The sequence below is a fragment of the Moschus berezovskii genome, chromosome 8 (assembly GCF_049115385.1).
Source record: "Moschus berezovskii isolate FMDL1 chromosome 8, NW_MosBer_1.0, whole genome shotgun sequence".
NCBI classification, from domain to species: domain Eukaryota; kingdom Metazoa; phylum Chordata; class Mammalia; order Artiodactyla; family Moschidae; genus Moschus; species Moschus berezovskii.
The window spans coordinates 50028703-50052441 of NC_142467.1; the positions used below are offsets into that span (position 1 = coordinate 50028703).

Below are 23739 nucleotides of genomic sequence, written 5' to 3' on the forward strand. Positions count from 1 at the left end.
ATAATCAGTAAATAATAATATAAAGCATCATTATTTACTGAGTGCCAGGCATCATGCCAAGTTGTTTGCATGTATTAATCTCATTTCATCCTCACACAACCCAGTAAGGTAGGGTCATTGTTAATCCCCAACTTGATTTGCAGATGAAGCAGCTAGAGCTCAGAGAAGTGAAGTTACCTGCCTGAGCCCACACAGCAGGTCAGGAGCTTGTCTGGAAGTTTTTCTTTCCTCTCCAGCTGAGCTGCCTGGAAGGATAGTGAGCCTGTATGAGCCTCTCCTTCCCACCCAGGGTTTTGCCTAAACAAATACCTAGTTCTTCTTCCTCCTCTGGCTTCCTCATGCAAAAGAGCCTCAGCCACCCCCCACCCTCACCCCTATGTGGACCCCTCAATCAGAGACCTAAACTACCCGTCATGTTACATGTTAAGAGGACACTAACATTGTTTAAAACTTTCAAGCTGGGCATCTGAAATCACAGGTCTTCCCCCTACCTTGGCCTCTGACTCATCATGTGACCTTGAACCCTTGCCTCCCTGGGCCTCAGTATCCCCAAGGTGCCCACTGGGGGCTGGTTGCTTTGGACAGCCATCTAGCTGTGGCCCTGAGACCCTGCGTAGCAGGAGAGCCCCCACCCCCACGTCGCAGCCTCTTCCTCTGTGACAGCCCCTTATCTCTGGGAGTGGCTGTTTACTGGGCCCCTCTTCCCTCTGGAAGCCCTCCCTCTGGGCTGCTCTCACACACCCAACCAGGGCCTTCTGGGGTGGGGTGCAGAGACAATGGCCTCATAAAGATCTTAGTGATAACTTGGTTTTTAAATCAGGTTTATGGCCCTGAAAGAGAAGAGGTTCTGGGCTCAGCTTCCTGTTGGAAGTGATTTGCCTAAAGAGAAACTGGTGGGCAGCAGGGCCAGCAGGAGGCTTACCTAGATTGCTCCCCAGTCCCAGCCCAGCCTCAACCTCACTCCGTGACCTTGGGCAAGGAACCCTCCCTCTCGGAGCTGTTCCTGAGGTGGAAGTGGGGATGGCGACCTCTGCCCACCTCCAGGGGACAGGTGTGAGGCTCATGGGTGTGTGCTGGGCTCCTGGGAGCCCCTTCCCACTCCTGTCTCCCCTCTCATCATGGTCCTCTCCACCTCCTGCCCCCTCCAGAGGCTGGGGGGTGCCACCTGCTGGCTCTGTGAGGTACTACAAAAAGGCTCACTGGGGGCTTAGTCTCAATGAGACTCAGGATGTGCTGATTCCCCTCCTCCCCTCAGCGCAGAGACAAGAGGCGTAGGGGAGGGAGGCAGTCTCCAGCACCAACTACTTTGGGAGCAGAGGGGACACTCGAGCCAGAGGTCCAGGGGCAGAATGTGCTCATCCGAAGGAGCACTGTGTTGACCCGTTGTTCAGAGGAGATACAGAGGCCGGGAAAGGAAGGTCACCCTGTGAGTAAGAGGTCAAGCACGGACTAGGGCCGAGAAGTTCCAGCTCCCAGTTGGAACATCCTCCAGCCTCTGGGATGGACAGAGTCAGGGCGGGGACAGTCAGACCTTAGTCGACTACCATAACCTCCACACCAGCCCCCTGCCTCGCCTCACCTCTTGCCCCTGTTAGCCCATCCTCCTCAATGTACCGCCATAATTCTATCGATCTCCTATTTATAATCCTGCACTAGCCCCCGCTGACCCTCAGGACGAAGGCCATACTTTACTACCTCTCCAGCCTTGAACCCCACTGTGTCCCCTCTCTGTCCCTCAACCACTCTTCTTCCTGTTCATACACACCAGGCTCTTTCTGGCCTCCAAGCTTTTGCACATGCTGTTTCTTTTGTGGAGAACACTGTTCCTGCCCCTGCGTTATAAGTAGCCCTTTAACCTCAGATGTCAGTTGAAATATGTCTTCCCCAGAGAAGTCAGCCTACCTAAACAAGAACCCCTATATCCAGCTTGTTTTTCTGTTTCTTTCATCACTTTTTTTTTTTTTTTTTTGGTGTGGCATGTGAGATCCTTGACATTAGTTGCTTGACCAGGGATCAAACCTATGCCCCCTGCAGTGGAAGCACGGAGTCTTAACAACTGGACTGCCAGGGAAGTCCTCGTCATAATTTTTATATTATTAATTTGCTGTTTCCTTAGTGTTTGTTTATGAGCTCTATGAAGGTAGGGCTCAGAGTAGGTGTTCCACTAACTTGCATCACATGAGAGAAACAGCCTGAGAGTCAGAGGTCCCACTCCAGACCTGCTGTGTGCCCTTAGGAGGGTTCTGGCCTTCTCTGGGCCTCAGTAGATCCAGTGAGAGGGAGGTATGTGGCCTCTGTGGGCCCTGTTGGTCTGATGATCTGTGTGCCATCTGTGTACCAGAAGGACACACCCTTGTTCCCAGGGGCCCTAAGACCAAGGCCAGCTGGAGGCTGGGGAGAGGCTGAGATGGGCAAGGTCTTGAAGCCCTTATCTCCAGGGACCCTGTCAAGCCTTGGTGGTGACAGCCTGGCCCAGCAAGAGCAGTTCTAGGAATCTAGGGTGGGAATGCGGCCCGAAGTCCCCACTGGCCCCTCTGCCCCACCAGATAGCCACTGTGCTGAGTGTCCAGGAGGGGGAGGGGCAGTGTTCTCTGTGTGCCTCTTTTGGTTCCCTCGGTTTTAGGTACAAGGATCTACCTGCTCAGGGTGTTCAGGATGGAAAGATAATGCACTGGGAGTCAGGAGTCCTGCCTTCCCGGCCCCTCCTGTCTCTGCTGACCTCAGGCGAGTCCCCTCCACTCTCTGGGCTTTAGTTTCTGTGCCTGTCCGATGGAGGTACTTTTAGGGCTCTTCAGGCCCTGACATCCAAGATGACTGTGCCAGTGTGTGGGACATGCATGCTGCATCTTGACCCCAGGCCTGCGGAGCCTGGAGGAGGGGCAGTGCTGGGAGCGTGGGAGAGCCAGATGTGGTGGCTGCTGGCGCTGCCTGAGTGAGTGCTGAACTGGCCTACTGGGAATTCTCCCACTCAGGCGCCCTTTCTGGCCCCCCTCCCTCCCCCTACAGAAAGCTTTGGCTTCCGGCTCTAAGGAGTGTGGGTGGGGGCTGAGGAAGGGGGTCGGTTCAGCCTGATTCCCTTCTTTAGAGAAGAACATGGTCCTGAGGGTCTAGACCAGAACCTGGGTGCCTGTCCTGGACTTGCATCATAGTCACTGTCCATCCCTGGGCCTCAGACATCCTGAGTGTCAAATTGGCGGTTGCATAGGCTTCCCTCCAGCCCTGGTGGTGGCCTTCTGGGAAAGCAGCTCCCGGTGACACTGGAGAATCAGGCATCTTTTGTGGAGTTTTCTCAGTCTGCCCTAGTCCTTGAACAAAATGCCTTTGGTGTATCACTTACTCAGGCCTCTCAACAACCCCATTTTACAACTCAAAACACTGAGGCTCTTTGAGCTCAGTTCATGTAATTTGTCCACAGTCACACAGCTAGGAAGTGGCAGAGTTGGATTGGAACTACCCGTATCAGAGCCTTGGTTCTTAATCCTTGAGCATGACACTGTGGAGTGCGAAGGGGAAGTACTGAGCCCCAAGGACTGCAGCTCCTCTTTCCCTCTGCACCCTCATGCTCTGCCCACTCACCCTTACCCTAGCCTCTCCCAAGACAGGATGGTCAGAGGACGGACCATAGCGTCTGGACAGGTGGGAGACTGCTTGTGGCTCATCCTGTCCACAGTGGGGCTGGGGCCATGCTGACCACCCCAGTGTGACGGCACTGCTCTGCCCACTGCTCACCCCTTCAGAGTAAGCAGGGGAAACTGAGGCCCAGGAAGTGGAGCACTCAGCCAAGGGCTACACAGTGGTGGGCTGCAGCTGGAATGAGGGAAAAACACTATTTCAAGAACAATTCAGACAGTGTACTAAGCCCTTAAGGTGCATTATAAATGACAACAGTCTTTTGAGTCATTCCTTGAATTATCTCTATTTTTTTCAGAGGAGGAAACTGAGGCTCAGGAGTTTAAATGACTTGCCCAAGATCCTGTAGCTTCGAACTGCTAAAGCTGGGATTGGAACCAAGCTCTGTCTCCATCTCTGAAACCGGCCCTGTCAATCATGACCCTTCTTCCTCAACTGTTCAGCCCTTGGTGAGTGCCCTGTGGTGTTCCATGTGATTCTGCATCCCCCAACCCCATCTCAGCTATGAGGAGGCGTAACAGCCCTGGTGCCTGCCAAGGGTTAATGGTGGTAGGGGCTAAGCGATTCCAGATGGGCCAGCCGGACGGCCGGGCTGGCCGGAAACCGGCGGCCGCCAGCTTCCCAGGGGAGCCACCAGCAGCCGCCCCCTCCCCTCTGTGCTGCATCTCTGGCCCCCAGCTGTCCCCTTGCCCTAGGGCCTACCCACCTCCTCTCCCTAGCTAGAGTCCAGATCTAAGAAACTTGTAGACAGAGCATCCCAAGGGCCCTCCAGTGCAGTGAGCCCATGCTTGCTATGAACAGATGGGGAAACCGAGGCTCAGAGAGGACAGGTACCTATCCAAGGCCACACAAGAAGTGCATAGCTGGGTCTCGTGACTCCCAGATTATCTGGTTTGGGTATTGGGATTTGAAATCCCTCCTTGTTCTCCCCCACCGGCCCCACTCACCTGGTCCCCAGCAGCTGGACCAAGGCTTCAGAGGTGAATGGCCAAGGCAGACACTAGGAGGGGAGTTGTAAAGACTGATGAAATCTTTGGACAGCAAGGCCTGACCCTGTGGTCTTTGGAGTCCCCAGACTTCCCCTATGATTCCCTTGCCACTGAGCTGGACCAAGCCCCTTCCCTTGGGAGACTCTCATAGCCCCCACCCCATCATGTGGACCTAGTCTGAAAAACCCTTCTCCCTCTGTGTGGTCTAACTGAAATGTCCTCCTGGGTAGTCCCCACTGGGCAAGACCAAGAAAAGAGCACAAGATTGGTAACTGTGGTTGGCATGAAATCCAAGCCTCTTTCCCCTATGAACAGACACCTGGGGTGAGGTGCTGGAGGAAAAGGTTGTAGACAGAGTGCAGGATGGAAGGAGCTCTGGGCAGAGGCAGGTAGGGCTCCACCTGGACACCTCTGTTTCCCTCACTGGGACTCCATGTCCCCGTGGGGTGACACAGCCCAGCTCTCGTTAAAAGTGATGCCCTTGGTCAGGAATCTGTGATTCGAGACTCGTTCTGATCTGAGGAAATGAGAGTTGAAGAAATGAAGGGATGGGACTTCCCTGGAAGTCCAATGGTTAAGACTCTATGCTTCCACTGCAGAGCACATGGGTTCAATCCCTGCTCGGGAAATTTCTGCATGCTGTGGTGTTGGAGAAGACTCTTGAGAGTCCCTTGGACTGCAAGGAGATCCAACTAGTCCATTTTAAGGGAGATCAATCCTGGGTGTTCATTGGAAGGACTGATGCTAAAGCTGAAACTGCAATACTTTGGCCACCTCATGCGACGAGTTGACTCACTGGAAAAGACTCTGATGCTGGGAAAGGTTGGGGGCGGGAGGAGAAGGGGATGACAGAGAATGAGATGGCTGGATGGCATCACCGACTCTGTGGACATGAGTTTGAGTGAACTCCGGGATTTGGTGATGGACAGGAAGGCCTGGCGTGCTGTGATTCATGGGGTCGCGGAGACTTGGACATGACTGAGCGACTGAACTGAACTGAACTGAACTGATGGGATGCAGGCAGAAAAAAAAAAAAGAGAAAGAAAGGAGAGGGTGAGAGGTCCAGGGGCTCCCAGAGAAGCCTTGGTGGACCTTGGTGCAGAGGTTGGAAATGGAACACAACAGTACTGGAAGATAAATGAGAGTTGGGGAGGGGATAACAAGGAAGAGGGTAGGACAGGAGGGCCGGTCAACACTGCAGTGTGGGTCTTCCGCTGGGGTCAGAGCCCCTGAATCTGTTCTGGTATGTACAGACCTCATCCTGCCCTAGCTCTCCTGTAGCTGTGTGAGCTTGTGAAGCTCATCTGACTCCTCTGGGCTTCAGTTTCTTGTCTATACAATAATGAAATAATTCTTTCCTGGTTCTCTGGGGATTTTGAGGTGATAGAGAAAGATGTCTGGAAATCTGAAGTTTGCTGGGTGACCTTGGGCATGTCTCTTTCCCTTTCTGTGCCAATTCACCCCTGGACCTTGATTTCTTCTTATGAGGAGTGATTGATACCCTCAGAAGGGCTTTTTCTCTCTTCTGAGTCACCTTTTTTCAGCAGCCCTTTCTGATTCCCTCAAGCCACAGGGAGTGCCCCTCTCTTCGGGCACTGTATCTCCCACTAGCTGGGTACCCTGAAGTCGGAGACTGTAACTTACCACTGCAACCCCAACGCCTGGCACAGTGTCGGCACATAGTAGGTGCTCAGCAAGCTTGTTTAATGGATGAGTGTCGACTCAGTCACCGGAGGGGTTATCAGAGCTGCCTCCGCAGACGGGAAAACTGAGGCCCAGAGAGGGGACCCACCCCCAGGTGCCACAGTCAGGGGAGGCTACCACCCGAGACAGGCATCAGGCTAGTGGGCCAGGCCACTCTTTAATAAAAGTGACTCAGCGGCTGGCTGGCGTGGGCTGTGGAATTTCTAAACATCCCCTCACATCCTGAGTGAGCAGGCCACGGGAGGGAGCAAGCAGAGGGAAACGAGGAAGAAAAACAAGAAACTTGGGGGAAAAGAAAGAGGGAGGGGGAAACTAAAATTGAAAACAGACACACGCGTCCACCCTCCCCGCCCCCAGCCCCCCTTCTTCCAGCTGAGCCAATCAGAGGCTGCTCTACAGCCTTTCCCCCAAAGTAGGGGGGTGGGGGCAGGGAAGCCCACAGTGGTGTGAGCTCCTGGGGCCGCCAGCGGCCCCGCAGTCCCTGCCCGCCCTGTCTGGAGCCAGAGAGAAGGAGGGACTGGGAGGAGAGAGCCAGGGCCCCTCTGACCAGCGCCACCAGGCAGCAGCCTGCGCTTAGCGACCCGGGCAGCCAGACCCAGGGCGGCCCCTCCTGGCAGCCCTTCTCCTCCACAAGGATGCTTTGGGAGTGAGGCCACTCCTCACCCTGTAGTCCTTCACTCCCTCCATTCTCCTGAGGCTCTGGGAGCCTACAACGCTTCTCACTGTCCTCCCGCTCTGCCACTGCCCCACTTCAGGTCCAGCAGGGTCCTTCTGATGACAGGGGAGAGTAGGCAGTGAGGAGGCCTTCCTGTAGGGGGTGACAGCCCAGAACCCAGGACTTTGCCCACACTTCAGAAGGCATCAGCAGCAAGGTAAGTGCTGGGAAGAGGAGGGAACCCCAGCCTCTTGTTCTGTCCCCTTGTCCCAGAATGCGCCTTCTTGGGTAGGTCAAAAAATGGAAAATATTTTTAACAAAACCAGATGGGAGGAGGCTCCGAGATTGTGGGCGACATCTGGGCTGGAGGAGCCAGCTCTCTCCTGCTCAGGCTGCTTCTGGGGTGGGTGCCCCTTGCCCTCATCAAACAAATCCCAGGGGTTTCTGGCAGTGAGGGGGGAGGGGGGACTTCCAAAGCAAAGCACTGCCTGTAGGGGGCCGCGAGGAGAGTTGGAAGGAATATGAGAGGGGAATTGGGAGATGGATCTGGAGATGTATCCATGTATCCGGCCGGATACATAGAAAGGGAACCTAGCAGGGGACTGGGGACCTCAGACGCAGAGCCTCTGTCCCTGGGCCCAAGCCTTGTCCCTAAGAATCTGTCTGGCTCTAGGCCAGTCGGCCGCCAGGCAACCTCTCGGGATTTAAATGGATTTGCAAATTTTCCGGATTCCTAAGATGTCCTTCCAAACCCCCAGCGGCTGGGAAAGTCTGGGAAAGTGCGAAGGCGAGGAGGCAGAGGCAGGCCCGTCCTCACGTAGGCTGGGCTGGGGGTCTGGGATTCAGCCGTCAAATCTGGGGGCCCCTCTGCGAAGAAGGGGGGTTGGCTGTTGGGCCCTTTCCTCTGGTCACAGGCAGCTTCTCAGGCCTCTTTCTCTGCGCCATTCTAAAACATGCATCAGATCACTATCCCTTCCATGAGTCTCCCCAGTAGAAGGTACCTGTGGAAAGCCCAAACTCCTAACAGCTGCTGCCATTCATTGACACATTGCATGATGCTAGGACCATTTGGGGTGTTTTCTGTGCTTAATTTCATGTAGTGTTCACCATCAAATCCAAAGGAAGGGACTGATTTTATACCAAATTCATGGGTAAGGAAACAGAGGCTCAGGATAGCCACACAGCTGGTAGGTGGCAGAGCTCAGGACATAGTAAGCTTCTTGGGCTTTGTGTTCCAGCCAGTCAGATCCCAGGATTCCCAGAGAAATTTTCATGATCCTGCCTGTAGGCATGCCCTTCCTCACTACCTTCCCTTTTCCTTTAAGGACCCTCCCTAGTCTACCTCCTCCAGGCAACCTTCCTTGGTTCCTCCAGTCTTCCAAGAGCTTGCCATGCCCATCATCCTGGAGTCTTGTTGCTTGACCCTCTGTTTGTGTTCTGTTTACATATCAGAGATTGTTTGGGTCCCAGGCTTCCCCATCCTGTGTTCTGACCCTAGTTCCCCTGGGAAGACAGTGGGACTGAGCAAATGTGGTTGTGAAGGGAAGGAGGGACCTACTGAAGACCTTGTGTTCTCAAGGGTGAGCCCAGAACCCAGGCCTCTTTTCCTTTCTCCCTTATCACCCTCTGGATGCCTTTCCAGAACCTTACGTGGTCCTCCCGACATTTTTCTATGTCAAGGGGGGAGTGTTCCTACCTCTGTGGTCCCCAAGTACACAGAAGCCTCTAGTGAGGTCTTCTGAAGTCAGACCATCTTCCCTTGCCTCCAAACAGCAGGGCCTTGAATCCACAGCACTTGGGAACATGCAGACTATGCTGGTCACCATCCTGGAGTGCTAAGTCTGTGTTAGAACCTCTCAGACCTTATAATCCCCGTTGCAGGTCTTTATAATCAGTATTATAATTCCCCTTGTTTTGAAGACAATGAAAACAAAGCTCAGAGAAGCTAAGTGACTTTCCCAGTGTCACACAGTTGGTAGAGTTGGTATGTAGGCTGAGGTCTGCCTGAAACCAAAGACTTAACCTCCTTGCTCCCAGGGAGGCTCTGGTCAGAGGGGAGAGTCTCCATCTTCCCGCAGAGCCTGCTCCTGGGTCCAGCACCTTCTCCAGCAGGAAAGTTTAGCTCCCGGGTCCACCCGGCCCCGGCTTGGTCCTGAGTGAGGAGGGAGACCATCTGGTGAGCCCCCTCCCTTCAGTGGTGATCAGGCAGCCCTCCCTCCTCTGTGGGAAGAAGAGCTGAGACTTCTAATTGCCCACAGATGTGGGGCCGCGGAAAGCACCGTGGATTCAGAGTCAGGAGACTCAGTGCTTGTCCTGGCTCAACTCAAATCCTCTGTGTGGCCAGCCTCAGGCCCCCACGTCCTCCTTTTTGCTGCATCTGCATCTGGAAGGCAGTGGGCACGGTGGGTAAACAACACCAGTTTCCGGCATCCGATGATGCCCCTTTGGCTCTAGCTAACTGTGACCCTGGACCAATGCTCTGCCTCTCCAGGCAACAGGCCCCTCCTCTGGGAGCAGCAGGGTGGGACACAGGGTTGGCAAGGTAATCATATAGATAAGGCACTTAGCATGGTTCCTGGATCTCGTGTGGCTGGACCTGACGCCTAAGAGAGCAAAAAGAGTGCCTCTGCTCTCCCCGCCTCCTGTACCAGACGACATGGTTGTGAAATTGGTCTGCACATCGTGAAGGGCTATAGCCATGGAAGGGAAGGGACCTGGGTATCATGGCTGTGCTGAAGTCTCCCTTCCATCCTCCAGGCGCAGTCTGGCTCCGAGACCAGCTGCCTTCCGGGCTGGAGGGAATTCTGGGCCTTTTGCTCGGGCTGGGCTACTGAATGGTAAGGAGGGAGAAAGGAATGAGAGGGCCCCAGGCACTCCTGAAACACCCCCATGCCCTATTTCTGGCAGATGGTTCAGAACCAACAGACAGTGGACCCTTGGAAGGGGGAGATCTTCTTCCCTATTTTCCACATCTCCCCCCTGCCCATTGGATGTGTCTTCCCAGCATCAGAGCTTGAAACACCTCAACTGGGAAGCCATGTGTGAGAGAGGGCAGAACTGGGAGCAGCCTTCTCTGAGCACTTTCACTGTGCTTTTTACATCCATTACCATCAAGTTCATGGCTATATTCCTCAGCACTTAGAACAGGCCTGGCCTTCAGTGACTGCTTAATAAATATTTGCGGAACTAATTTAATCGTCGGAAACTACCTCAAGGAGTGGACATAAACTCTCCATTTTATAGATAAAGAAATGCCCAGAGAGGTTAAGAGGTTAAGTCAGTTGCTGTAAGTCCCACAGCTAGGGTATGATGGAGTCGGGACTTAAATCTGGTGTTTTTGACTCCAGAGCCCATGACTGAGAGACTGGGTGGGGCCTGGGCTTCAGCTGTGGGGGCCCCTCAGAGCTCGAGAGGTGGTCATCAGACCCTGGAACCCATCCTGTATGACTGTGGGTAAGTCAGTCCCTCTCTGGAACTCAGTTTTCGCATCAGTAAAATAAGGATTTTTGAACGAGATGATCTCTGAGTTCCTTCCAGCCGTAAAACAATTCCAGGATTCCAAGCCACGCCAGCCCCGATTGGCAGCCACACAAGCCCTGTTGTGTACTCAGGGATCATGCATATTTAACTTCACAATGAAAGGGTTTTTTCTTACCCCTTTTCTGCACGATACAGAAAGCGGTCAGGATCGATGACCACTAATGGAAAATGGTGCCCTATGATCAAGAGGAAGAACTTTCTGACAATCAGAGCAGCCTGGAAATGCACTCTGTTTCTTGGGGGGGGGGGCTCTGAGTGTGTGTTTCCCCAGCACCCACAGGCCCATTTTTCTTGGATACTGAGGAAGGAGGGCCAGGAGGACTGCCTGTGAAGGGGTGTGTGTGGATGCTGTGACCCTTTGCTGATTTTTGAACTTCATATGCTCTGATTTCAAAGCAAAGCTTTGGCCCGTGGTAGATGGACAAATGGTGGGGTCCAGAGGCAAGGGAATGGATGCAGAGACCCACCTCTAAAGGGAGGAGTGTGGAATTCACACGCTGTTGCTCCCAGTGTAGAAGCCAAACTTAAGCCCCTCCCAAGACTTCAGGCCCAGAACCCTCAGGCCAAAGAGCTTCCTGAACCCCCAGGCCGTGGCCCCAGAACCCCTCTTCCTAACCCCAGCCTAGTGCTGCTGCTGCTGCTGCTAAGTCACTTCAGTCGTGTCCGACTCTGTGTGACCCCATAGACGGAAGCCCACCAGGCTTCCCTGTCCCTGGGATTCTCCAGGCAAGAACACTGGAGTGGGTTGCCATTTCCTTCTCCAATGTGTGAAAGTGAAAAGTGAAAGTGAAGTTGTTCAATCGTGTCTGGCCCTTAGCGACCCCACAGACTGCAGCCTACCAGGCTCCTCCATCCATGGGATTTTCCAGGCAAGAGCAGGAAGTTGAAAATCAAAGTGTATCGTTTTAGCTGCATTAGCACCCTCTCTTCTCCTCACTTCAGATCAGAGCTCTTTAATGTCTCAAGTGCACAAAACCTTTCATCTGCCAGAGGTACCAGCTTCTCTGCCCTGTGATGGAAATGGTTGTCACTTAGGAGGTGGGGGCAGCAGGGCCAGGGGATCAGACAGTTCCTGAAGGTCAGAGATGAAAAGGACTATGGGGATCACGGTGTTCATCTTCCTTATTGTATGCAGGGGACACTGAGGTCCAGAGAAGAGGAGGGATGTGCCTCAGCCCTAGCACTGAGCCCAGGACCCAGCCTGCGGGCCTGGACTTTCCTCTGTGCCAGCGCATGTGTTGGATCTTCTCCACCCGTCTCTGTGGCCCAGGGCTCAGGCTCCAGCTCTCACTAGGTTGAGGTCACAGGGCAGAGTTTGGGATAGAATGGAGCAGCGCCACCACAGTGAGAGATGGGAGCCCCTCTGGGTAGGTTTGTGGACCATGGAGCCTTTGATTATATCACTTCTCCATCCTGGCCATAATTTCCTTTCATGTAAAACGAGGGGTAAGGGGACAGTTCAGTGACCCCATAGGTTACATCCAGCTACATCTTTGGCCCCTGAGAGCTCCTGTCAGGCTCTGTGTGGCTGTGTCACCTCTTATTGCTGTCCTGGTTACCTTCTGTCTTGGAAGTGGAGACATAAGGGCTGTGACACCCTCCTTTTCCTCCTCTCTTAGCTTCTCTACTCCTGAGGCTGAGCCTAAGTGGTGGATAGTGGGAGGAGGTTCCAGAATCAGCCCCAGAGGGCAGGGCTCAGATTTACAAACCTGTCACTGAAGCCCCGGCTTCTCCTAGCCCAGGGCTTTGGGCATGAAGGTAAAGGCTCAGGGGTGACTCAATGGACTGTGGGCTATTCCACTCTTACCTATATTTCTGTTCTTATCATAATAATCTTATCTTATTATGTTCTTATCAGGCTGGGGCCTTTCTGTTGAATGGATAGTAAAAGTGATAAGTATACGGAGAGATGGATAAACAGGTTGGTGGATGGATGGATGGACGAATAGATGGCCTCCCCTTTAGTCCAGCATTCAACATGTGCAGGCACAGAGGACTTCATGCTTAGAAGGGCCTTGCCTTGAAATACTTAATAGTATTTTTGAACAAGGGTCCCGACATTTGCATTTTGCCCTCAGCCCAGCAAATTATATAGTTGATCCTGCCAGGGAATTCAAGCTGGGTTTGAGATGGCTTCATCCCCAAAGCTGGTCTCGCTGCCTCTACTGTCCCCATCCTAATCCACACTCTCCCACAAAATGCCAGGCTACTCCTGTCACTTCCCCTTGTGGAGGCCCTCCCCGTAAGTGCTTAGAGTTGCCCCGTTGTCCCCCTAGGCAGCAGCCAGTCCCCGACCCTCACTGTCAATACCCTGACAAGTTGGCTCCCCAGTGCCTCCAGAGCAGAGCCCAAGTCCTTACTCAGCACCCCAGTCTTTTCCCAAGGTGACCTCTGCCCTCCTTCTCTGCCCATCACCAGTTTCTAGCCTCACAGTCCTCTCTTTGCCATCACCCAGTGCCTCACGATCTCCCACTTCCTTGACTGCTCATACAGAGCTTCTGTGGAATAGCCTTCCCTGGCGTCATCCCCCAGAGAGCCCAACTCACGGCCACTCCGCCCCCTCAAACTATCCTGTAATCATAACAGTTACCGCTGACTGAGCGGCTGTCATACGTCAGGAGCCTTTCATCATCATCTCTAACCCTCATAACAATGGAAAAGGGTGTCTCTTTTGCTGTTTTCCAGGAAAATGGGACTCAGGGAAGTTAAACTCAGAGAAGTCACGTGGTTATGAGGCAGTGGATTAAGTGGCTGGGATTGCTGCTCCTGGGCGGGCCGAGACCCTCCGGGTGCTTTCACTTCCCTGGGAGGCATCAGGCACCAGCCCCTGGCATCAGAGTCCCATATGTCTGTTCACCCCCCTCATCACCCCGAACCATCACCTCCCTAGATAGAAAGGGTCACCATTGCCTTCTATCCCAGTTTCCCAGCCCAGGGAGTCCTGAGTTATTACAGGGCAGCTGAGGACCAGAGAGTTGACCTTCCACAGACATTTGAGCTCTCAAGCTGAGTAAGCATCTATTGAGCACCTGTGTGCATGCTAAGTCACTTCAGTCGTGTCTGACTCTTTGTGACCCTGTGGACCATAGCCCGCCGGGCTCCTCTGTCCATGGGATTCTCCAGGCCAGAATGCCAGAGTGGGTTGCCATGCCCTCCTCCAGGGGATCTTCCCGACTCAGGGATCGAACCCGCATCTCTATGTCTCCTGCATCAACAGGCGGGTCCTTTATCACTAGCGCCACCTGGGGAATCCATATTGGGCACCTACTGTAAGCCTAATCCTATATGAGGAACTTGAAGATATCCCCCAGATTGTCAGGTGGGCTTTCTCATTTGTGAAAAGTCAAACGAAGGGACTAAGACAAAAAGGAGGTTGGCAAACGGTGGAGTGGGAGTCGTTAGCCTTGGGTTCTGGTCCTGGAGGGGGAGACCCCACCCCGCCCAAGCAGAGCCTGCTGACACCGCCAGTAACAACAGCAGCGACCCTTCTTGGCTTTCTCACCACCCCGTTTCCCACACGGACCCCTTTGCTGACAAGCCTCGCCTAGCCGTGTCTCAAGGCCAAGTGAGTGAATGAGTGAGTGACTTATTCTCCCGTGAGTGAATGAAGAAGAGTCACGTGGCCACTGACTTGGCCGAGGGCTGTGCGCCAGGCCCTGCTCTGTGCATTTTACTTGTATTAACTCATTGGAAGGCCTCGACAACTCAATGACGAGCCCGGACTTACAGAGCGCAGACCCGAGGTGCAGGGAGGCTGAGTAACAGTGAGTGGGAAACAGGGCGAGCTCCTGGAGGAAGGGGTGAGAGAACAGACGTGGGGAAAATAAGGGGACTGAAACGTGGGAGTTTCCCCCCTGCTGGCTCTGCCGCGCAGGAGGGCTATGAGGGGAATCTCAATGCTCTGTAATTGGCATCAATTAATGGCAGATTCTTGTTAGCTAGCTGCCTCACCCGATGCGCGGACTCTGGGCTGCTGGGGGAAGGCCGCGTGCTGGTGGGTCAGTCCACACGGCCGAGGCCCGCCTGCCCCCTGCCCACTTGGCTCTGAGAACCCATTCTGTGTGCGGCCCCCACCCCAGCCCGGGGCTGATCCCGGGCTGGCAGCAGCCAGGGGAACAGAAGGTTTGCTTGTCTGCGCCTGCCGCACCCCCCTCCCCAGTCTGAGCCCGGGACCCCTCTCGGGGGCTCCTTTGGCTGCCAGGGCCTGGCGCTCTCTGTTGCCATGGCACCGGCCGGAGATGAGGCTCTGGGGGGCGGTGGGGGGCGGGGTTGCAGGGAGGACAGCCGAAGGATGGTGGAGGCCTAGAACTCTGCAGCTGCAGGGGCCCCTGGGCCCTCTGAACAGCGGAACGGGGGTGCTGGGGCCCCAGCAGGGGTAGGCCTGGACCCTGAGTGCAGCATAGCATTGCACCTAGCCTGACTGCCGGGATGCTCCGTCTGAGGCCAGGGACAGGGCTTGTGGTAGACCAGAGCCCTGCTGTCCTCAGCAAAGACTCCTCTCCTCAGTCTAGATGCTGACCCCCAGGTTCTGCAGTGATGTCCCAGAAAGGTTCTGAGATCCTGCCTTGCTTAACTTCCAAATTCCTGGGTGAGCTGGGGTAGATCCCTGCTCAGGACTCTGACCTCTGAGGACCCTGGATACCTGGAAGCTTGGCCCTGTTAGGGTGAGCCCATGTGGAAGTGCTTCTCTGCGAACAGACCTGTTTCTGGGCAGAAGCTAGGCAGTCCAACATAGCGGTTAAGAATACGTGTTTGGAGTCAGTCAGACGGGCCTGAGTTTGAATCCCAGCTTATCACTGGCTTTTATTAATTTGCTGTGTGACCTTAAGCAAGTTGCCACACCTCTCTGAGACTTAGTTTCTTCCTCTGTGAATAGGAATAATGATTGTACCCTCCTCACAGGATGAAACCAAATTCCCAGGTGATGTCATTTAGCAGAGCGCTTGGCTCTGAATTAGTAAGGGCTTTTGTTTATTTTCACATTGTGGAGCATCAGAAAAATGAACGGGAAGAAAGGTGCCCTGCTTATGGGGACAGGGGGTCATTGACAGTGGTGAATGGAAGCAGAACTAATGGGTAGAGGAGATAAAGAGATTGAGGAAATGTAATAAAAGTTTTCAAACAGCCTGCCCCTGAGGAGCCTGAGCTGTCCCAGAATGGAATGGGCCATGGTGAGGTGGTGAGATCCCCGTCATGGGAGGTGTGCAGTTGGGAGGCTCGACACCCTCTTTGTTTGCAGAGAGGCTGGGGGAGAGGTGAAGTAGGAGCACTGCTGGCCCATCTCACACCTAAGAATACAGAGTTCTGTGAGAGACGATGTGACTGTCTGCCTCTTTGTTCTGCCAACTTCAGTTTCACCCGGCTAAAGAGTGGAGAGGTTGGAAAATAGAGGGTGAACAAACAAGCCTGTTGACTCCTTTATTGAACTCATACTGTGTGTCAGGCACAAGCTTGACGTCTTTGCCTCCTGCCTTAGAAAAGCCGTCACACGGGTGTTGAGCCTGTGTGCTCTGGGATCAGTCCACCCGGGATCAGGCACAGGCTCCACCGCGGGGGAGCTCTGTGACCTTGGGCAAAGGGTCTGCCCTCTCTGTGCCTTGTTCTCCTTGTCCATAAAATGCAGAAGCAACATCGATGTCATGGATTGTTCTGAGACCATTCACATTAAGGGCTTGGCCCAGGCATTGAGTGATAGGAACTACATCAGAATTAGCTATTCTTCATATTTTCAAGGGCTTCTAAGTCCTTGCTCCTTTTCAAAGGGGGCATTGAGGCCCAGCTGGGATCCAGAGGACTCTGGTTCAGGGATGCACTGGGCCTGGGCAGAGCCAGGCCACAACGGCCCAGGGGGTGGCCATGGGGACAAGCAGGGAGGCCAGTGAGGCGCCGGAGGAGGCAGGAAGCGTTTGCTTGGCGGGCGGGTGGACAGGGGTATGTGGCGGGCCTCCCTCCCTCTCTGACCTCCTTCTCAGGCCGGTTCCCAGCCTGTGTGGGGACCCAGACCCCCTCCCCTGGGCCCCCAGTGGCCGCGAGGCACACACTGAGCGCTTTCCCACGAACTGTTCCAAGTAACTAGGGCTGCTCCCCCTACCTCCAAGCGCCTGCTGCTTCTCTGTGGCGGGTGAGGGGTGTGTGGCGGGAGAGGGGGCTCGGACTGGGAGGGATCAGTCCATGTTTTATCAGCCTGGCTCCGATCCAGACAGATGTTTCTTTTTATTTTGAACTTCCAGAAAAGAGGTCATTTCTTTCCATTGTGTCTCTGGGGAGGCCTCCTGGGGAGAGAAGAACGGAGTGAGTGACAAGAGCGTGGGGGCCTCGCTTGGGCCCCCAGGGAGCTGGAAGGACAGCATCCTGCCCCCTCTTTGGTGATGAGCTGTCTGTCAGCAGGGCAGGGCGTGAAGGTTCTTACAGGCTGGGGTAAGAAGCCAGCCTTTATGGGGTAGATGGAGAGCCGTGGAGGCACCAGGGAAGGACATGGTTGGGTGGGGATTTAAGGAAAGTTCCTCTGGTCAGGGGATGAGAACAGGCAGGAAGGCTCAAACTAGAGGCGATATGCGAGCGTGTGGTACCATGGGGTAGCCAGAGGTCACCAAGCTTGTGCTGGAGGGGGTGGGGTAGGGCCATCAGAGTGATGTTCCATGGAACTGGCACTGTCCTTTCACCCCATGTGGACTTCCAGAACAGCTGGATCCCATTCCAGGCGCCAACTTAGCTGACTTCTGCTGCTTTGTTTGGAGGACCTCATAGATGCCTGGAAAACAGAAATGTCCTCTGGGTCTAGAAGCAGCATGGCAGAGAGCTGGGCCTGGGTGATTGTGTGGCATCACTGTGTGACTCAGGTCAGGTTGCTCACCCTCTCTGGTCTCCACGTGACCCTGAGGTTTGTGGGGAGGTTCAGTGTGTCGGGTGGAATACTGACCTTCAGCAGCAGAAGGGGCACTGGATTGAGGGGGGCAGCTGAAAGCGCCACAACCTCAGCCATGTTCTAGCTTTCTACCTGCTGCCCATAACTATCTCCCAACCCAGTGGACCCTGCTCTCCTTCCTGGCTCCCAGGATGGGGTTTCCTACCCATGCTTAAAGATCACACCTACAGCTCAGCCCACTTGGGGTGAGCCCACAGAGCCACACCCTCTGCCATCACTCTCATACTGCCCCCAGCTGCTGGCGGGAGGACTCAGGCTTTGGCTTCAGATCCCTCTTGCCCCCACACACTCCCAGGCCTGGAGCTGGCTGCCTTGTTTGAGCTGAGTCATAACATCCTGGCCAGGGCCCCTCCCTAACACCCCACCCCCATCCCAGCATTTCAACTCAGCACAGCTACTTCCAGAGTAGGGTCCTGAGAGTCACCCATGTCAGCCCCAGCAGTGTTCTCAGGACAGCCCTGCCCACCCCATGTACAGATGGGGAAACTGAGACTCAGAGAGGGGCAGGACTGTATAAGCAGGTGACAGAGCTGGGCTAGGACCCATATCCCTTCCTCTCAGCCGGGGTTCTGCCCCTGAAGTTTGTGTCTGGGGCTGTGAAGTGTCCGTGGTGTGCAGGAGGGAGGACCAGACCACCAGGCAGGAGACTCTAGTCTGCATCCCACTTCTGACAGCAACTTAGCGAGTCGCCTCCTCTGAGTCTGTTTCTAATCCCTGTCTGGTTAGAACAAGGCCGGGAAAGTGATATAAAGGTCTGTGTGTGGTGGGCGGGGTCAGTATCCTGTCGGGAGGGAGTGGATAGCAACTGTTGTTCAAACCCTGGGCCTTGAACCACCAGCCTCACATCAAAGCCAGGGCTGGAGGCAGGGGCTGCCCAGTCAGATGAACTACAACACCCCATTGGCCCCCTGAACCTGGCCTGCTAGGTCCAAACCCTGACACTGGTCCCTGGCCTTCCCCAAGCCTCAGTTTTCCCCGTCTGCACAGTGGTGCACAGGAAGAGGGTTGGATCAGATAGATGGTCCCTGAGGGCCTCAGAGCTCTGACATTCCAAGACTCTAACCCCGTGACCCCAAGGCCAGGCCTCCCCCTCCCTCTGGCATCTTGTTTATTCAGAGCATCCCTGGCCCGAGACTGCGGGCCTCGAGCACCCCTCCTCTGTGAAGCAGGGCTTCCTCCCTTCCCCATCTCACTGCTGTTTCTGCCCAGCCTGATCCTTGCCTCCAGACTGAGTGTCCCCCTGTCCCCTCAGGTACCCACATCCCCTCCAAATCCTAAAACCAGCTCAGGGCCACCTCCCACTCCTTCTCCTCTGCCTCATTCTCATCGCAGAAAAAGACACTGTGCCTCCAGCACAGACACATTCCTGCCCTCTAAGTACTTCAAGCCAGAAATAGGAGTGGGGCTCATTTAGGATTCCTCTTTCTCCAGCCCCTCCACATCCAGTCACCACGTCCTGTCACCCTGGGCTGGATAAATCTCAGTCCTGTCTGTCTCCATCAGTCCCCGCTGACGTGGGAACAGCCAAACCTAGTAAACACAGTAGTTGTGGCAGAGCCACATGCCTTCACTCAGTGTCTGCCCTGTGCTCTTAGGCAAGTAAATGAGCACTCCCTGCCTCAGTTTCCCCGTCTAAAACAGGGCGATCCTGTATCTATCTACCTGATAGTGTTGTCTGAGGAGCGAGTGAGTCAGTCTATGTCAAGTGCTGAGGATAGAGCCTGGTGCAGTAAGTGCCCAGCACACGTTGACTTTGTGGCTTGTCTGTGCCCACGTGTGCGTGTGTGTTCAGGTGAGTTTGGCGTCCTATGGGCACATGCTCTATGCATGTTGTTTGTGCACAGCTTTGCTTGTGCCAAGGACACGTGTGATTTAATCTGCAAGTGTGCGCCTTACATGGGCACGTGGGAGAGCACCGAGGTGGTGGTCCAGGCGCGGTGGAGCTGCATGCATGCCTGTGTGGGCGTGCACATGTCTGGTGCTGGCGTGCGGGCTGGGCACACACAGGGCCCGCTGCACACGGGTGTGTTTCAGAGCAGTGTGTGAGCGAGCGCGTAGGCAGGAGCCTGTGCTGTGTGTGCACGTGCTGTGTGTGCACGTGTTCTCCGTGTGTGCGCCTCCCCCACTGGCAGCCGTGCAGGCCCCCCTCCCCAGCCTGCCTGTGTCGTGGGAGCCTTGGGACCCCGAGGGAGGGAAGCTGCTGCTAGCGGATGTGGCCAAGATGGATTTGATTTATTTAGATTAAGGCGGTGGGAAAGGAGTGGAGGCTTGTATGAGCAAGGCTGAGGCTCTGAGGAGGAATCCTCAAGCACACTTGTGCCTCTGGACTTGAGGTCATACCCTGGACTGAGGGGGTACTTCTGACTCACTGTGAGGAGCTGGGCAGTTATCCCATCTGTGGATCTCTGTACCCCCAACCTAGCCAAAATAGGAAGAATCATGAGAGCATCCCATACAGCACTCGCCTCACAAAGGGGAGATCCTTGAGGGTCCCCTCCCTCTCTGTGCTCCAAGGGCCTTCTGAGGCAGGAGAGTGTGGTAAGAAGGGGATTCCTCCTCCCTGTGACACCCACTTTGTCCCAGGTGGCTCCTCCCTGGAATGCAGTCCTGCGCCTGAAGAAGAGAAGTGGCCACAGGCAAGCCCTCTTCCCTATATCAGCCACCTGGGCCTTTCTGGGGTTGGCTGGAGACATACAACCTCTGGAAAGCCCAGAAGTCTACAGGCATTGGGTAGACAACTGGAGGTGTCAAGGAGTCATCCAGGATGGCCCAGGAGTTTGGGTCCCAGTCCCCGGTCCGGTTCTTCCCAGTCCACCAGCTTGTTGCCCACACCACACTTCCCCTGTCACCTCCAGAGGGCCTTCCGTTCCGTCGCTCAGTCGTGTCCGACTCTTTGCGACCCCGTGGACTGTAGCCTACCAGGCTTCTCCGTCCATGGGATTCTCCAGGCAAGAATACTGGAGTGGGTTACCGTTTCCTTCTCCAGGGGATCTTCCCGACCCAGGGATCGAACCTGGGTCTCCCGCATTGGAGGCAGATGCTTTAACCTCTGAGCCACCAGGGAAGCCCCAGAGGGCCTTATTACCTGTTTATTTGTCTGGAAGTCACCTGAAAAACAGAAGCCCAGAGAGGGAAAGAATTTGTCAAAGTATACACAGCAAATCTGGGACCAAAAGGTTAGGGAATTGAATCCATGCTCATTTTTTGCTCTAGTCTCAGGAATGTCACCTTTCCTCTCATCAACAACCCCACGTCCCCAGGCCACCCCAGCAGGAATAATAGTGACTAGAACCTTCTCTCTGACAGTGTTAGAGCAAGGCTGGCTCTCTGAGATGATCCATCCAAACCTCTCCCTGTATGGAAGGGGAAGCTGACTCCAGAGAGGGCTGGAGACTCAGTCTCATGGTAGGTCTGAAGCCTACCATGTGAAATGTGAAATGCTCATGTCATGGAGGGAGAAGCCAGTTCAAGGTCCCTGGTTATCTGTACTCTTTCTAAGGTGTCTCCACTCTTCCTGAGCTCCTTTGCCCATCCTGTCCTCTCCCTGCAGCCTGATTCTGCCTTTATGGGCCATGACTCTGTCTGTAGGTCTCTGCTGCCTGTTCAAGAAGGCCCCTCCCAGCTCAGAGCCTCAGGGACTCTAATCCCCCTGAGCCCCAGGCCTAGCAGAGAGAAGCCAGGGTTGGGGGCTGCTCACCCAGAGGCCTAGTCCACAGCCTTCCAGAGCCAGGCCAGTCCTAGTTGTCATGACCTCCCATCTCCAGGCCAGCCGACCAAATTCCTCCTTTAGAATAATAAACAGTGTGGCCAGCCAGGGAGGTGGGGAGGGCCGGGCAAGGAGGCTGAAATGACCCCTTCCCCCAGGCTCCACTGCTAATGATTTTCTTTGGCTGAGATCTCTAGCAGGAAGGGGGGATCCAGAGAGGCACCCACTAAGAGGCAGATAGGCCTCTGTGGGGGCTGCTGGCTCCACCGTGGCGCTGCTTCGTCCTGCCGGAAGAGGTCTGGCAACCAGCTGGAGGGCTGCAGCGGGAGGGGTGGGCGGGGGGCACTGGGGATGCGGCCTCAGCATGGCTGGGCTTTGAGTCTAACGCATTTGGGAGAGGGGAGGGGGCCCTCAGGCAGGCTGGTCTGCAGGGACGGGGAGAAAGAAGAGGAGAGCGAATTTATTCAGGGAGCTCTTCGGGTGCTGAGCAGAGAGCTGAGACCAGTGATCCCCAGTCCAGGGCCCTTGCCTGTGTCCCATGATGAATGTGTAAACACAGCCCTGCAAGCGAGCCGCTTGCCATCGTCCTGTTTTTGAGAGCTGGAGACGGAGGCCACTGAAATGTGATGGTGCAGGAGGTAGCCCTGCTGGGGCTCAAACTCAGATCCTAGCCCTGGATTGCACGCTAAAAGGGATGAGAGGAGGGTGGAGTGGGAGCAATCTGACATGGGCTTAGGAGCCAGGCCAGGCTGGGCAGCCACTCAGGGAAGGCACCAGGCCTTCTTGTCTCCTTATTACCTGGTCTGTCCCACATTTCTTTCCCTAGGACCCCCCACCCACTTCTGGCCTCCTTCCTGTTGATACTGCGGTCAGAACTTTGCAAACCTGGGTAATGCTGGTTATTTTGGACCCTCGGATGGGGCTGCCAAGGGCAGGGAGAGGATGAAGACCCATGTAGTTCGATCTGTCTCCCTCGGTGTCCCTGCTCCTCTTTCTGCCTCCGTCGCTGGGTGATTCCTGTCTGTATCTCTGAGTCTTTGTCTTTCTACCCCTATCGTTGCAGCCACTTTTTCTCCCTCCAGAACAAGCTCTGCCGTGTAACCCTGGGCAAACTTCTTCCCCTCTTAGAGCCTCAGTCTCCCCATCTGGACACTGAAGCTGGGGGTGAGGGGACTTGGATTCGTTAGTTTGCAAGGATGCCTTGCTGTGTGCTGAGGCCTCCCCGTGCAGCTTGGGGCTGAGTTAAGGGGGCCAGGCATGGGGTGCCCCCCCATTCCACAGCCCCACTCCCCCGCTTCCCTTCCCATAGCCGCCTCCACTTCCTGTTGTGCTCAGGGAACTGTGGGAGTTCTCTGGGTTCTGGCTTGCCCCCTCCCTCTCCCTCAGGCCTTTCATCACACTTTCCTAAATATTTGTCCTGGCAGATAAGAGCCTGGTATTGGAACTGTCACCCGGAGGACAGGCTGTTAGAGCTGGTGGGCCCCTGAACACCATCCAGGCCAAGACCCCACCCCCACCGTATGTGCAGAGGAACTAAGACCCAAGGAGAAGCGGGGGTTCAGTCAAGGCCATCAGAGAAGTAGAGGCAGAGCCAAAGCAGCGTCCGGGCACCTCGAGACTTGGTCCACTTCAGGGGAAGGAGCCCCTTGGGCATGAGAGCCCTCTTGGTGTGGGGTATGGGTAGTCTTTGACTTTAGCCTAATGGATCCAGGGGCTGGGTGGCTCAAGCTGGGGCTTACTCTACAGGACCCAGGGCAAAGACGGGCTGTGGCACTGCCTCTGGCTACTCTGAGCCCTGACTCCTGTTTAACTTCACAGGATACCATGCGGCTTCCGAGTGCCATGCGAGCTGCTGTCCTCAAAGGTACGTAGGTTTGGGTGGGGATAGAGGGCCCTGGGGAACCTCTAGGTAGGACCCTGGAGCTGGCAGGGTGGTTTATGCTAGCACAAGGGCCTGGGAGCCCAAGGGCCCTACTCTGCTCTTGAGCTTCAGTTCCCTGCCTTTTTAGTGGGTCTCAGTGGAGGCCTCCTTCTACTGTCCACCCCTCAGCTCAGAAACTTCAGTGGACCTCTGCCTGTCCAGAGCCATCAGCTCAAATCCTTGGTTTGGCCCCCCATACCCCATGTCCCCTCACCAACTGTCCCCACCCTCTTCCCTAACAGTCACTCTGGTTTTCTATCTCTTATCAGCACTTACTCATATCAGTCTGGCCTGTCTGGTTCTGGTGAGGGACTCCCCTCCTATTCATGGACCCCTCATTGGCTGTGAGCTCCCAAGTTTGGGTGGGCTTTTTCAAGCAATCAATACTGACCAGGCAATCAGTGACCAGCCAAAGGTTCACCCGAGGATGACTGACCCACTGGCTGAGCACCCACCCATCTAAACGGGTGCTTATTTTCACCTCCAGGGTTTTCAGCTGCTGAGGCTGGGCGCAAGGCCTACAGCATCCTTCCCCAGGGCATCAGCAGGCAGAGGGAGATCCAATCACTCAACGTCCCCAGCACCCTTCAACCTCCAGGGGCCTCAGTCTCTTTCCTGACCTGATCTGTCCTACTCTGGACTGTGTTGGCCACCACCTCCCCAAGCAGG

At 55.0% G+C, this 23739-nt stretch overlaps 1 protein-coding gene across 5 annotated transcripts in view; it reads left to right on the top strand.

The window, feature by feature from the left end:
• Window positions 1–6727: 6727 nt before the first annotated feature.
• PDGFRB (platelet derived growth factor receptor beta) overlaps window positions 6728–23739 on the top strand; it is a 37555-nt gene continuing 20543 nt past the window's right edge. The window contains exons 1-3 of one of the 5 annotated variants that reach the window (XM_055429519.2): window positions 6728–7195; window positions 9736–9815; window positions 22968–23013. In XM_055429519.2, coding sequence (XP_055285494.2) covers window positions 9813–9815; window positions 22968–23013 — 49 coding nt within the window. In that variant the 5' untranslated portion in view covers window positions 6728–7195; window positions 9736–9812. Of the gene's footprint in view, window positions 7196–9735; window positions 9816–14194; window positions 14319–22800; window positions 22824–22967; window positions 23014–23739 lie in introns of those variants that run through there. The other 4 variants (XM_055429520.2, XM_055429521.2, XM_055429523.2 and 1 more) reach the window with 4 other exon arrangements.